General features: G+C 42.4%; 6 protein-coding genes across 6 annotated transcripts; 3 read left to right on the top strand and 3 right to left on the bottom strand.

The window, feature by feature from the left end:
* Window positions 1-542: 542 nt before the first annotated feature.
* BRETT_005035 (uncharacterized protein) lies at window positions 543-2,573 on the bottom strand (the record flags this gene model as incomplete). The annotated part of the gene is made up of 1 exon (XM_041283520.1): window positions 543-2,573. The coding sequence occupies one exon, from the start codon at window positions 2,571-2,573 to the stop codon at window positions 543-545; it is 2,031 nt and encodes a 676-aa protein (XP_041136872.1).
* A 1,386-nt stretch (window positions 2,574-3,959) lies between these two features.
* Window positions 3,960-6,101, top strand: BRETT_005034 (uncharacterized protein; the record flags this gene model as incomplete). The annotated part of the gene is made up of 1 exon (XM_041283519.1): window positions 3,960-6,101. One exon carries the CDS (start codon window positions 3,960-3,962, stop codon window positions 6,099-6,101), a length of 2,142 nt encoding a protein of 713 aa, XP_041136871.1.
* A 426-nt stretch (window positions 6,102-6,527) lies between these two features.
* Window positions 6,528-7,247, top strand: BRETT_005033 (uncharacterized protein; the record flags this gene model as incomplete). Its single annotated transcript, XM_041283518.1, has 1 exon — window positions 6,528-7,247. One exon carries the CDS (start codon window positions 6,528-6,530, stop codon window positions 7,245-7,247), a length of 720 nt encoding a protein of 239 aa, XP_041136870.1.
* Window positions 7,248-7,338: 91 nt separating this feature from the next.
* On the bottom strand, window positions 7,339-7,728 carry BRETT_005032 (uncharacterized protein; the record flags this gene model as incomplete). The annotated part of the gene is made up of 1 exon (XM_041283517.1): window positions 7,339-7,728. The coding sequence occupies one exon, from the start codon at window positions 7,726-7,728 to the stop codon at window positions 7,339-7,341; it is 390 nt and encodes a 129-aa protein (XP_041136869.1).
* An 851-nt stretch (window positions 7,729-8,579) lies between these two features.
* BRETT_005031 (uncharacterized protein) lies at window positions 8,580-9,395 on the bottom strand (the record flags this gene model as incomplete). Its single annotated transcript, XM_041283516.1, has 1 exon — window positions 8,580-9,395. One exon carries the CDS (start codon window positions 9,393-9,395, stop codon window positions 8,580-8,582), a length of 816 nt encoding a protein of 271 aa, XP_041136868.1.
* A 1,693-nt stretch (window positions 9,396-11,088) lies between these two features.
* Window positions 11,089-12,702, top strand: BRETT_005030 (uncharacterized protein; the record flags this gene model as incomplete). The annotated part of the gene is made up of 1 exon (XM_041283515.1): window positions 11,089-12,702. The coding sequence occupies one exon, from the start codon at window positions 11,089-11,091 to the stop codon at window positions 12,700-12,702; it is 1,614 nt and encodes a 537-aa protein (XP_041136867.1).
* Between the last annotated feature and the right edge of the window lie 236 nt (window positions 12,703-12,938).

Below are 12,938 nucleotides of genomic sequence, written 5' to 3'. Positions count from 1 at the left end.
ACTACTTACTACTTACTACTTACTTCTTATTTCTTACTTCTCACTTACTTGTCATTTATTTCTTAATTCTTATTCCCTGCTACCTATTGCTTACTACTTACTACTACTTACTACTTACTTATCATTTATTTATTTCCTATTAACTACTTACTGATTACTTACTACTTACTACTCATTACTTATTTCTTATTTGCTACTTACTACTTACTTACTATTTACTACTTACTGCTTCTTATTTCTCACTACTTCTTACTACTACTTCCTACTACTTACTTGTTATTCATTTCCTACTTCTTACTTATTTCTTATTTCTTATTTCCTGCTACCTATTACTCACTACTTAATTCTTTTTTATCTCCTACTAACTACTCCTTTCTTATTTCTTACTACTTACTACTTCTCACTTCTTACTTATTTCTCGTTTCTCGTTTCTTCCTTCTCACTCTTCATCTATCTGTATCTTCTTCCCCAGTTACCCTCGTACTACAGCATTAATTATCACACAATCGCTTCTTCTTACTTCTATATTTCCTACACACTCCCTATTTCTTCCCATCCTCCTCCTCAGTATCTGTATCCATATCCGTCCACTCACTCTCACTCTCACTCTCACTCTCACTCTCACTCTCACTCTCACTCTCACTCTCACTCTCACTCTCAATCTGCTTCACTTCATCACCTCTAAGCTGTGCCATTGCCCCCGCCAAACTATCTTCCGAAGGCGGCTCTATTCCGTAAGCATCGTCTGTGGCAGCCTCCTCGGGCTTAGTCTCGACTTTCATCACGAGAGGAATCTCGATGTCACTTCCGAAAAAGGCCAAGTTCTTGAGCACAAGCCTAAACTGGAAGTTGCCCTCTTTGGCAGGCGTAGGAGCCGTCATCGGCAGCTTGAAGACAGACACCTTTGCATCGGAACTCATGAACTGCTCCTGAGTAAGCTCTAGATTCGAAAGATCGACTCTTCTCACCATTCCCGGTGAGTCACCTATTCTTCCGTCTTTCTGGATGATCAAGAATGCAACCCAGCCACAATTCTCGCTGAAGTACTTGGTGTCTGGGAAATATGGTGGCACGTAATCCATTGCTATTGCCGGTTGGTCGAACACGATCTGGTACGGGTTTCTTAGTGCTTCCAGAGTGTTTGGTTCCTCGAGTCTCGTTCTAACTTGCTCTTTCGACAACTTACTGATTTCCGGCTTCGACTTGTGGGCTGCAGACTTCACCACAAACCGCAAATCGATGTGAACATGCGAGCTGGGTGGAATGTAGTCCACTCCGGGGACTTTGAACTTGCAATCTAGAGGTTCGATAAGCGGAATCTTCGATGCATAGTCGAGCACTTTTGCGGAGTTATCTCCCACACCCAAAAACTTGGCCGGGTCCTCAGTTGGCTTCTTCAACAACTTGCCAAGCGTAAACATGCCTGGTGCACCTTCTGTGTCCAAATTGGCCAAATCAACACCCGGAAGCTGCAAAATCTGCCGGTACTTGTGCATTTTCCGGTCATCCTCGATGTCCAGTGCCTGGATCAGGCATCTGTGTGCATCAACGATCGCATAGCAGACATCTGTATTCCGAAATGCAGACGCAATTTGCAAAAAACTGAGTAACAAACGCGGAGTCTCGGCTACAACTTTGAGTTTTAGCAACTCGTCCGCCGGGTTCTCGGGCTTCCGGCGGGCCAACTGCAACAACAGGAGATCGTACACACGCTCTGGTGTAAGGGCGTGGTCGATATCGCGGTATTCGCGCGCCTCGGACACTAGTTTCAAGATATCTTTCACCTGGACGAGGTTTGCCGGGTCGAAATTTAGCATATGCTCAAGAAAGCCGGATGCAGTATCCGAATAGATCCCCTGCCTCGTGTGGGCCTTGACACCCGACCACCATTTGCCCACCCCAAGTGGGAGAATGACTGCAATGAGCAAAATGTAGATTGCAACGAGAAATGGCGAGCTGCGACCCTCAATGAGGAATTTGGGGAGAGCAATTCCATGCGTAACTTCGCCGGGTCCATCGGGATTTCCGTATTTGAGGAAATTCTCCTTCACAGCATCGTCCGTCAATGCCTTGTAGGCCTTGTTGATCATCACGTAAGCAGCATCGACCGCATCTATCTCCTTTTGGCTCATTTCCGACGTGTCGACTTTATCCGGATGGTACTTCACAGAGAGCTTCCGGTAGGCCGAGCGGATCTCTCTTGTTGTAGCCCGCTCGCTGATCTGCAAGATCTTCCAGGGGTCGAAGTTTGTTCCCGAAACGGCAACGTCTATGTTCCTTATTAGGTATGCCAGTAGGCCCACCAACACCCAGCCTGCTGCAACAAACACGAACTTCTTGCTGAAAAATGCCCCTGATCTCACCTTCCTCTTCCTTAGCTTCTGCACATCTTCTTTGTTGTAAGACTCAAACCACTCGACGCTCTTAAATTTGTCGTTGCTTTCCTCCTTTTTGGCAATCTGATCTTTCAATAACGAGATTGTTGCTGGGATAAGTGGCACCAGTATTCCCGTCAGTGCAAAATATGGCCAAGTTTGCGAATTCTCGTCATAGTCGTAGTTGGCGCTTGACATTCTCAATAATCCGCTTCTTCCTTACTCCAACCTGCTGTTTTGTGTGGTATTCCTTAAACAGTACTTGACTATTTAATTGATCTCTATGTGCCAGGGCACCTCGTACCATTTTTGATGCGTGTTAAAAAAATAAAAAAAAATTGGAAATTGAACGAGTGGAAAATTCGCACTTTCGTATGCCTGAAAAATTCGCCTCACTTGAGTGTGTAAGGATGCTGTACCTACCTCCAATTACATACATCCACACTTCCTCCGTGATCCTATAACATAGTGCAATAATCTTGCTGACTGATGAAAATATAAAGTTTCTGGCAATAGAATAAGTTTGGTGTATCTACGTGTAATTATAGCTCAAGAATGCAAGCCTTTTTGTTGTCCATTGGCTTGTATATTTCCGGATTTGGAAGATGCCGACTCTCCACTAATTCTTCAAGTTACATAAGGATTAATCATCAGCCTTGTAACTTGGTCTGATGGATAAATTTGCTTAGTTTCTACTTTCTAAAGCATTCCTTATTCTGGTAAATCAATAAGATATCCATGCTTTCAAACAATCATAGAAAAGACACTCTTATCATCAAAAGATGTCATCAGTTTCAAAAGATTTAGAATTCAGGAAATTCAGAACTTGCCTGCTTTACACTGCTTTCATATACTCGATATACACTGTAATTGTGAGAATAAATATCCTTTCAAATGTAGGTCACACATTTTAAGCATGTTATTTAGGCTTCTTAATATTCTTTAAATTTTCCATAAACGTTGTTTCCGAAATTGAATAAACTAGACTTAAACCCAAGTTTGTTGATATGAGCAGCTCTCCAAAGTATAAAGATGCAAATAGCACAATGTACAGCATTAACGACACCTAGTTAAGTTACAACCCAAAGAGTATAAGAAAGCCCAAATAGTATTACTATGAAAATCTCGGACTAGGCCGAAACTGTTGGCCTGAGCAAGGCAGTGCGATATGATGCCCTTTTAAAAAAAACTGCAAGTAACTTTTATTTATACACGTAAGCCATAGGCATCTTCGTCAATATTTCCAAAATAAATTTGCTCCCTTATCCCAACAGTAAAAATACCACAATCCCAAATTGTGCCGCCCGTTTCCTGTCGCCTTGTGTTGTTCCCTTTTGGGAAAATATCCCCGGCCTTCCGATCGGCCTTCCTTATCAGCTCGCTTTTTTGATAGGGATATTTTTTCTCCACACCCTGATTCATGCATGCGGACTTTTTGATTGGTCCGCACATCGCTTTCCCTGAAAGTATAAATATGCTTCAATTCCCCTCATCTTTATTTTTCATTGATTACCCACTTACAGTATTTCACGATCCCAAAGCACCCTTTTTTTGAGTGTATTGTTGCCTGCCCAACTAATCGGAATGACTGTTTCTGAGTTCTACCCGCTACCAGTTTCAGAGATAAGAGAGAAGTACTACCCCAATTTGGCCAATCAAACATATCTAGATCATGCTGGAACAACTGTGTACTCATCACTCACATTAGACAAAATTCATGAGGCATTATCCAAAACGCTTCTTGCAAATCCGCACTCCCTATCTTTAGCATCACGCGATACTGCCAGTCTTGTCGAGGAAACCAGATACAAGATTTTAAGCATATTTCACGCCGATCCGGCGGAATATGACATTGTCTTTTCTCTAAATGCAACACACGCAATAAAGATTGCTGCCTCCCTTATCCAGGATGCCGCAGAAAATTCATTCAACTACTATTACAACATTAACTGTCACACTTCGTTGATTGGGTTGCGAACTTTAGCCGCCAAATACGCAACTTTTGACGATATATCCAGTTTTGAGCCAGTTGAAGACAAAGATGGCAAATATCCAGCACTTAACTTTGTCTCGTGGACAGGACAGTCGAATTTCAACGGCCAGAAGTTTCCTCTTGGCTGGTGTAAGGAGTTTAGAAGGCGATTGGATCATTGCTACACACTTTATGATGCCTCTGCATTGTCAACATCCGATCCTCCCGACTTAAGTGATGCAAACAGCTCGCCAGACTTTGTGGTGATGTCATTCTACAAGATTTTTGGAATGCCAGATATAGGAGCGCTCATTTTAAGGCGTTCGACTGCAAAACAGCTCGTTGAAAAAAGAAGATACTTTGGTGGAGGCACAATTGATGCTCTCACGATTGAGGAGCCGTTTTGCCGCCGGAGTAAGCAATTGCATCAAAGCCTAGAAGACGGAACGATTCCGATCCATGCGATTTTGGAATTGTCCGTGGCGATTGATTCGCATTATCAGATTTTCGGGTCTTTTAACAGCATTCGTTTGCACACGGATGAAATCAGAAAATACGCCATTTGCAAGTTGAAGCAGCTGAAATATGGCAACACTGGGCGCAGAATGCTGCAGATTTATGATTGGCCAGATGCCAAACACGGCCCTATTATTGCATTTTCGCTTTTGTCGCCAGCAGGAGACCCGATTGGGTATTATGGCTTTGGGAAGCTTGCCTCAGCTCGAAATATTTCGTTAAGAACGGGAACATTATGCAATATAGGCGGAATTCAAAAGTTTCTCGATCGCACAAATGAGGATATAAGGCAAGACTACGAAAAAGGGCACAAGTGCGGTGATATATTGGATATAATCGATGGAAAACCAACCGGTGTGATAAGAGTGAGCTTTGGTGCGATGACTATGATCTCAGAGATTAATACACTAGTTAAATTCATCACGGAGTATCTTAAAGAGAGCAATTTAAACATTGAGGAGGGAAATCCAGGAGAAAAGCACGAACTTGTAGTTAAAAGCTTGACGGTATATCCAATAAAATCGTGTCCAGGTTATCGAATACCGGAAGGCCGAAAATGGAAATTGACCAAGCACGGTTTCGAGTTCGATCGCAGCTTTGTGCTTCTCGATTTGCTGACGCAAAAGCCTCTTTTGCTAAAGAATAATCCCAGAATGGCACTTTTAGATTGTCGTGTGGATCCACTAAAGCATATGCTTTATGTGAGAGATAAAAGAGGCGGTAATAAGCTTTGGGTCAGTACCAACATCCGGAGGTACAAAACCAAGCAGATGGGAGATTTCATAGCGATTTCAGAAAGAAAGATGGTCAAGTTTTTCAGTGATGTCATGAACATAGGCTGCACTTTGGCTGAGTTTGTTACCGAGAAGCAGATGCAGAATAAAACCGCTTTCTTACTAGTAAATGAGAGAAGTATGCGACAGGTTTCGAAAGATGATTCTCTCATTTCAAGGTTCAGAGCCAACATTGTTGTCGATTCGGCACATCCTTACATTGAGGATAAGTTGTCCGTTCTAACAGACATGGACAGCGGAGTTGTGCTCAAGAAAAGATGCAAATGTGACAGATGCTACATGATTACAGTGTCTGATAGGGGGTCACGTGATTCGTCGTTGCTTGTTGAGCTTTCAAAGGAGCGAAAACAGAAGGGAAAAGTATATTTTGGGGTGAATATCGATGTTGAGAATGTTGGTTACAGGTACATGAGAGTTGGGGATCGCATAGTTGGAGAGGAGTGAGTATTTGTGATAAATCATACAGGTTTAATCCGAGTTGATAATGATGATAAATAAGGTTAATAAATAAGGATATAGTAATAAATGGTAAGGATAATGGATAGACTAGATCACAAAATATTGCTACCGGGAAGTGGATGTTAGACAAAGCCAATTGAGGACAGAGACATTAAATAAAATTGTGGTGAATCCAGAAACTCGTGATAGAAATATATTTCGAAATGTATTTGGTATGGTGAGCGTTCGTGTAGAGGATGAAGTACAAAAATATTTAGGGGGCCTGAAAAAAAAGCACAGTCTCAATTCCAACTTAATTACTGCTGATCTGAGATTGTTTATTCTGTATAATACATTCCGCATTACTTTCTTTTTTGAGAGTTTCATATCGTTCAGTAATAAGCGTCTAATTATTGCATTGAGTACAGAGTCATGGCAATCTATTTTGTTTCCCTTATTTCAAGGGAAAACCAACCGTTGTACATACAGCCTTTTTCCCCATACGAGTATAATTGGAACACACACGAGTCTGAAAAAGGCGTGGCTCAGTCCAAATCTGCCGAAGAGAATGCAGAAAATAGGTCTGAATCTACAAAGTCAGACAAAGATGGTGCTGATTTGGAAACAAAGAAGGCCGAATTAGACGCCGGTACGGATACAACAGCAAAGCAGGAAACTACAGAAAAATCAACATCAAAGTTAAATAATTCGAAAAATCCAGAGAATCCAGATGATTCAATTGAAACAAAATCCTTTATAGACGAGCGAACTAAAGAAAATGAGCTTCTCAAGTATAACTTCCTTTCCCATATGGCACTTGACGTGTTTGATTCGCCATTTATGCCAGCAGCAGAAACCGAACCGAAGGCCGGCCGCACTTACAATTTATTATTTGTGCATGATGGTGTGTTTGTGTTTGGCCAGGAGACAAATACAGGCATGAAAATAGTTCTAGGTTGCTCGCGTGAGGAGCACACAACCGACCAATCAGAGAGAAACCTCAACGGGGTGTTTAAAAAGGTCAATAGAGCATACTTGAGACTTGTGTGCAATCCATTCATCACATCAGAAAAAATCGACACTGAAATTGAAAATGTGCAATTCGACAGATCCATATCCGACATTGTGGCCAGATGGAATGGCCAGAGCTGACCGATCAGAGGCGGACTCTTGTGTGGATGACACGTGATGGATAATAATTAATTTTGCATCGGTACTTTTTCGTGCTTGTAGTTCGTATACTTCATTTCAAGATCACGTTTGCCTTTCTCAATGCCAAATACTGCTGGTCAACACCCGGGGGAAGCGACTTGATCATATCAAAGCACTCCTTGTTGTAATAACGCATTCTTGTGGTTGGACTTCTGTAATTGGTTGGGAGCCCAGTTATATCGCAGTAGGTTTTCACTGGCTTTAACGACGGTGGTGCAGTAACTGATTGGTATGTGACAACATTAGCAATTGGTGTTTTAGACTCGTCCCTTTTCTGTTGAATTCGCTTTTCATCATCTCTCAAGACCTGTCTTAATGATCTGTATCTGCGCTTTGTCCGTTTTCTATTTGGATTCTTAAACTTTTCGGCAGTTTCTAGTTTGTCCATCAACTTGGCCAAGTCTTCTCTATCCAACGGCATTTTGTATATTTGTTGTTGTTGTTGTTGTTTTTGTTGTTTCTGTTGTTTTTGTTTAAGCTTTTAAATAGATCGAACTTCAGGGAAAGAATTATCAAAGTGCTTACGCGAGATAATTTATTTCCATATGATTTCTACTTTTTTTCCTGATTTTCAAATCCTCACTTTCCGGTTTCGTATTCATTTGGTTTTTAGGAATAGAGGATTTTATAGCCGCCGGGTGGTCTTTCGCAAATAGAACAATAAATTCAAATAGTTGTCAGTTCCGGGTGTTAATTAATTGCCAAGACGTGTATAAATGGTGTATGATGAAAAAATGAGTGATATTAGAGACTATTAGAGACTATTTGGTATTATTCTTCGTTACTAAAATACAGTAATTGCTCGGATCTCTTTGGGTTTCCTGAAGAATATAATACATCTTTTCTGGTTCCTTGAAATGTCAGAACACTTGTAAAAGGAGGCATAATTTCGATTCAGCATCTTACCTGGGATCTTAGAGTTGTGGATTCCGATAATAGTAGACTATTTGAGTCATTACAATACCTCATCCAACTTACAACTGAACTAAATCAGTATAGTATTACAATACAAATAAACTACATTCCAGAATACTCTTTTCCTGTGTTACATAATCATTTGAACTTTCATTAAAGCGAGAGAAAAACAACGTAGAGGGTAAATATAGGAAAGAGACAGCATCAATGTCAAAATAAATGGAAAGGACAAGATAAAGATAAAGCGCTTAACGAGAGTGCTGAAGCTGTCTCTTTGACTGGTTGCAAGCCTCTCAGAAAAAGGCCGGAAAGCAAAGAAGAAAGTATAAAAACTCCAAAAAATGCCACACGAACCCCTTACCAGCATGCATACCCTCCATCAGCAATGATGTTTGCACCAGTGGTGTAAGAAGAGGCCTGGTTGGAAAGCAAGTACAAAACAGTGCCTGCAAACTCCTGAGGCTCGGCCATCCGGTGCATTGGCACCATTGACATCCACCTGTCATACATTTTAGGATCAGCCTGGATGACTTTTGCGGTCAAAGGTCCAGAAATGTAACCTGGCGAGAGTGTGTTGATCCGAATATTGTACTTGGACCACTCGGCAGCCAAAGTCTTGACCATGTGGATAACACCAGCCTTGGACATGTTGTAGCAGATCTGAGGCTGTGGATCGTTGACAATGTTGCCAGACATCGAGCCAATCATAACTGCAGAAGCTCCCTGGACTTTGTTCTCGATCAAAGGTCTAGCCCAAGCCTGTGCAACGTACAATGAGCCGAGCAAGTTGACACTGATCAACCTGGCTGCATTCTTGGCCGGGTACTTCTCGGCAGGGAAATTCTCGCAGTATCCGGCAGTGTTGAGAAGGTGGAGTGGGTACTTGCCGAACTCTGCATGGATCTTTTCGAATACCTGGTTCACGTTTTCAGCATCCGAAACGTCGCAAACATAACCTTTCATCTCCGGAATTTTCTCCAACTTCAAAGTTTCCTTGGCCTGCTTCTTGAACTCCTCAATGCTCTGCTTGATCTGGTCAGCATTCATGTCCAATAATGCAATATCCGAACCATAGGCGAGCAATCCTGGAATAACTGCGCCTGAAAGTCCTCCACATGCTCCTGTGACAACTGTCACCTCTCCATCTAGTCTGAAATCTGGGAAATTGGCCATTTTTGGTACTCTTGCTGCTCTGCTTTTTTTCTAATTCTTGCCGGGTTGCTACTGATATCTATGCTGGTATTAATAGCAGTTTCTAATTCTATCTGACAGCACTCTAAGAAATTGTCGCTTTCTATTTGTGCTGATGCGTCTATCTGTATTAGATATTCTCTAAAAAGTATCTATCGAACTGTAATGCTTGTATGTGTGAAGATATACGTAAAGTTTTTTTTTTTTTACCGTGGGAACTCCTTTCTGTCCTGGGAAGAGGCTCTGCGTCCTCTTATATACCCAATGAAATCTTTTTTTTAGATTTATTAATTTTTTGATCATCCACAACCCCACAAACGGTCTTTCTATGTAACACAATGCCATCCGATGACTTACTTCCGTCTGTGCACGCTTTTCCACCCCATTTGTTTGTTTGTTCTGCATACTCTAGTTTTTTTTTTTTTTGCAAATGCACACGGACATTGTGCATGATCTCGTTTTCTTCACTATCCGGAATTCCGTTTTCTTCCCCGGGGCCCAATTTCGATTGTCTCCGGCGGCCTTCGCGCGGTGGGGGGTGATCTAGTTTCGATAAAAAATTGGGCTTTTATTTATTTGGTGCGCGGCGCGAGCCGGGTCATTAGCCCGATTCGTTTCTTCAGTTTTTCCGGCGGATGACAAAAAAAAATTTCTTGGTAGGGGAACGACTACTTTGCGTCGATCGACGGGACTGGGGTCCCTAGGCGCTTATTTGCGTACTAATCGTTAATGTAAGCATGAACAGAGACAAAGAGGAAACGTTGGTGGAATAAAGTAACTGAAATAACGTGGGTGGAGTAACGTAAGTGAAATAATGTAGAGAAAGTAATGATATTTTGCCAAATTATGTATTACGCGCCATTTTCCTGTTTTTTATGGAAAAGAAATACTATAGAGTTGTACTTAGTAGAGTACTGCTTACTTTATTAACTACTTCAAGTACGAATTTACTTTTCACTTTTGCTCAAAAAACCAGCAATCACCAATTTTGTTGTACTGGGCCAATTTACAATTTCTAAAAGAACTGTCAGGGTTTTAAAGGGTGCCTAAACTCTGTGCCAACACTGTTTAACCAAGACATAGCTTTCTGTCATGGTTTATGGGAAAACAACACCCATACTTTCCCCTAAAGCCTTATCCCATTTATATTAGCTACGTTAACCATGCCAACCTGCTTGCATGCACATGGTAATATCGAAAAGAACCATTCAGGGTGTACAAAGAAACCAAATGTGAAGTCCTGCTACTGCTCCTGAGCAATTACTCAAAATGGAAGAAGCCCTGATAAGAAAAATGAAAAGCGAGCATCCGAGCATAGTACCAATTTTTTATTTTATGTTTTTCTTTATTTTTTTCTTTATTTTTTTCTTTATCCCACTTTGGCTGCTTTTTCTCCTCACACTGCGATTGCTAAATTGTTGCTGCACATGGTAAACCGAAGTTTGTGCAGTTTTTCATGTTTTCGGTGTGAGAACCAGTATACTCAAGTACATATTCTAGAGTGTGACTATACAAGGGCTACACTTTGGACTGTACGCAATTTGCAACACATTTAAAACCTCATCACAGCAAGTTTAATGCTCTGAAAAAGAGTGTGCTTTGGAAGATAATCGTGGGGTGTAAATTCACACTTTTTCCAGCGTAAGCGTCACATATTTGAGAGAGAGAAGCAAAAATGAGGTTCAGCAGGATTCTGGTGGGCTCATTGATTGGAGTGGGGGCAGCAATTGACATGGGTGGTCTGCTAAATAAAGCCAACAATGTGAAACAAGCAATTTTAGCACGACTTGAAAGAACAAGCGATAAGATAGTTGATGGAAGGCTCAGTTTGGCATGGCAAAGCCCCCTCGACGAGCTCTTTGCACAACTGGACTCGGTTGGTGCTGTTTCGGCCGACGGGCACAAGTATTATACCGAGATGAGCAGCTCGGAAATCGAGAATTCACCCAGCAAGCAGCTTTTGGAGTCGTTACCGAAGTTGAAGGACCAGTTTGTGGTCAGATTCGAGAAGTGGGAGGACGGAGAAGTTCGTAGGGTTGTTCTGGAAACGGCCAAGATACTCGGGGCGGATATTTGGGCAACTTCGAACTCGGGAAAGAGCAAGTTTATAGACGTGAAGTGTGACAAGTTGGTGGTGAAGAAGATCGTGGAGGAAGTGGGTAAGAGGTGCAAAGGTGCGCGGTACTCGGCGAGATTGCTGATTGGGGACCTTCCGCAGGCAATATTCGAGACTTTGGGCGAGTCACAGGCTGACTTTGATCCAAAAGAGGAGGAAAACATGCAGGCAACGATGAAAAACGCGGAAAAAGACAGCCGGGAGTTGTTCCGGACGCAGAAAGACATTTTTTTCAAGCAGTTCCGCCACTTGGACACCATTTACAGCTGGTTCGACATGCTCACGGAGACGTATCCGGATTTGTTGACGGTGGAATGGATAGGACAGACATATGAGGGCCGAGATATCCGTGCATTGCGGATTAGTGGGCACAAGTCGGACAACGAGTCGATCCGGACCGTTGTCATAACAGGTGGAATTCACGCACGTGAGTGGATCAGCATTTCCACCGTCTGCTACATCGTGTCGGGCTTGCTTGCCGATTATGATGCCGGAAACAAGAAAGTCAGACACTACCTGGAGGAGTTGGACTTTCTGTTTCTTCCGGTGATGAATCCGGACGGTTATGCGTACACGTGGAGCACTGAGCGGTTATGGAGGAAGAACAGGCAGCAGACTTACCATCCGCGGTGCTTTGGCATCGATATTGACCACTCGTTCAACTTCCACTTCGAAAGAGGCCTCGATTCTCCATGCAGCGAGGATTACTCGGGCCAGGACGCATTCGAGAGTCTCGAGAGTTACGCTTGGGACAATTACTTGAACAGCACGCGGCATAGTCACCCAATATATGCGTACATAGACCTCCACTCGTATGCAGAGGAGGTACTTTACCCTTACGCTTATTCGTGCACTGAGATGCCACGCGATGAAGAGAACTTGCTAGAACTTGCATACGGTCTTTCTCAGGCCATCCGGCTTCGTTCTGGTGTCAACTACGAGGTTATGTCTGCTTGTGAGGACCGGGGTGCCGATCTTTTGCCTGAAATGGGTGCAGGCTCTGCTTTAGACTACATGTATCACAATAAAGCGTACTCGGCATTCGTTCTCAAGCTTCGTGATAGTGGAAGCCGTGGATTTCTTCTTCCTTCGAAGTTTATTGTGCCTGTTGGTAGGGAGGTGTACTCGGCAGTGAAGTATTTTGCGGATTTCTTGACCGAGCCGCCGGCATGATGTTATGTATTTCTGTTTTTATATAGGAGCTGCAATGGAGTTTGGATATTCTTTGTGGTAAGAGGGGGAGCAGTGATGAAGAGATAGGGGGAGTAAAGTAAAGAGAGAAAAAAAGATGGAAAGTAAGAAATAGCAGGATAATTTGGTAGTAGAGAAATTACGGAGAAGTAGGAGTTATAAAGATAATGAAGTACATAAGAAGAAAGAAGTAATAATAAAGAAGAAAAGGGAAGCAT

This window comes from Brettanomyces bruxellensis, chromosome 7 (assembly GCF_011074885.1).
Source record: "Brettanomyces bruxellensis chromosome 7, complete sequence".
Classification (NCBI taxonomy): Eukaryota; Fungi; Ascomycota; class Pichiomycetes; order Pichiales; family Pichiaceae; genus Brettanomyces; species Brettanomyces bruxellensis.
Note: the sequence above shows the minus strand (reverse complement) of the source record. Positions and strands in the feature narration are given on the sequence as shown.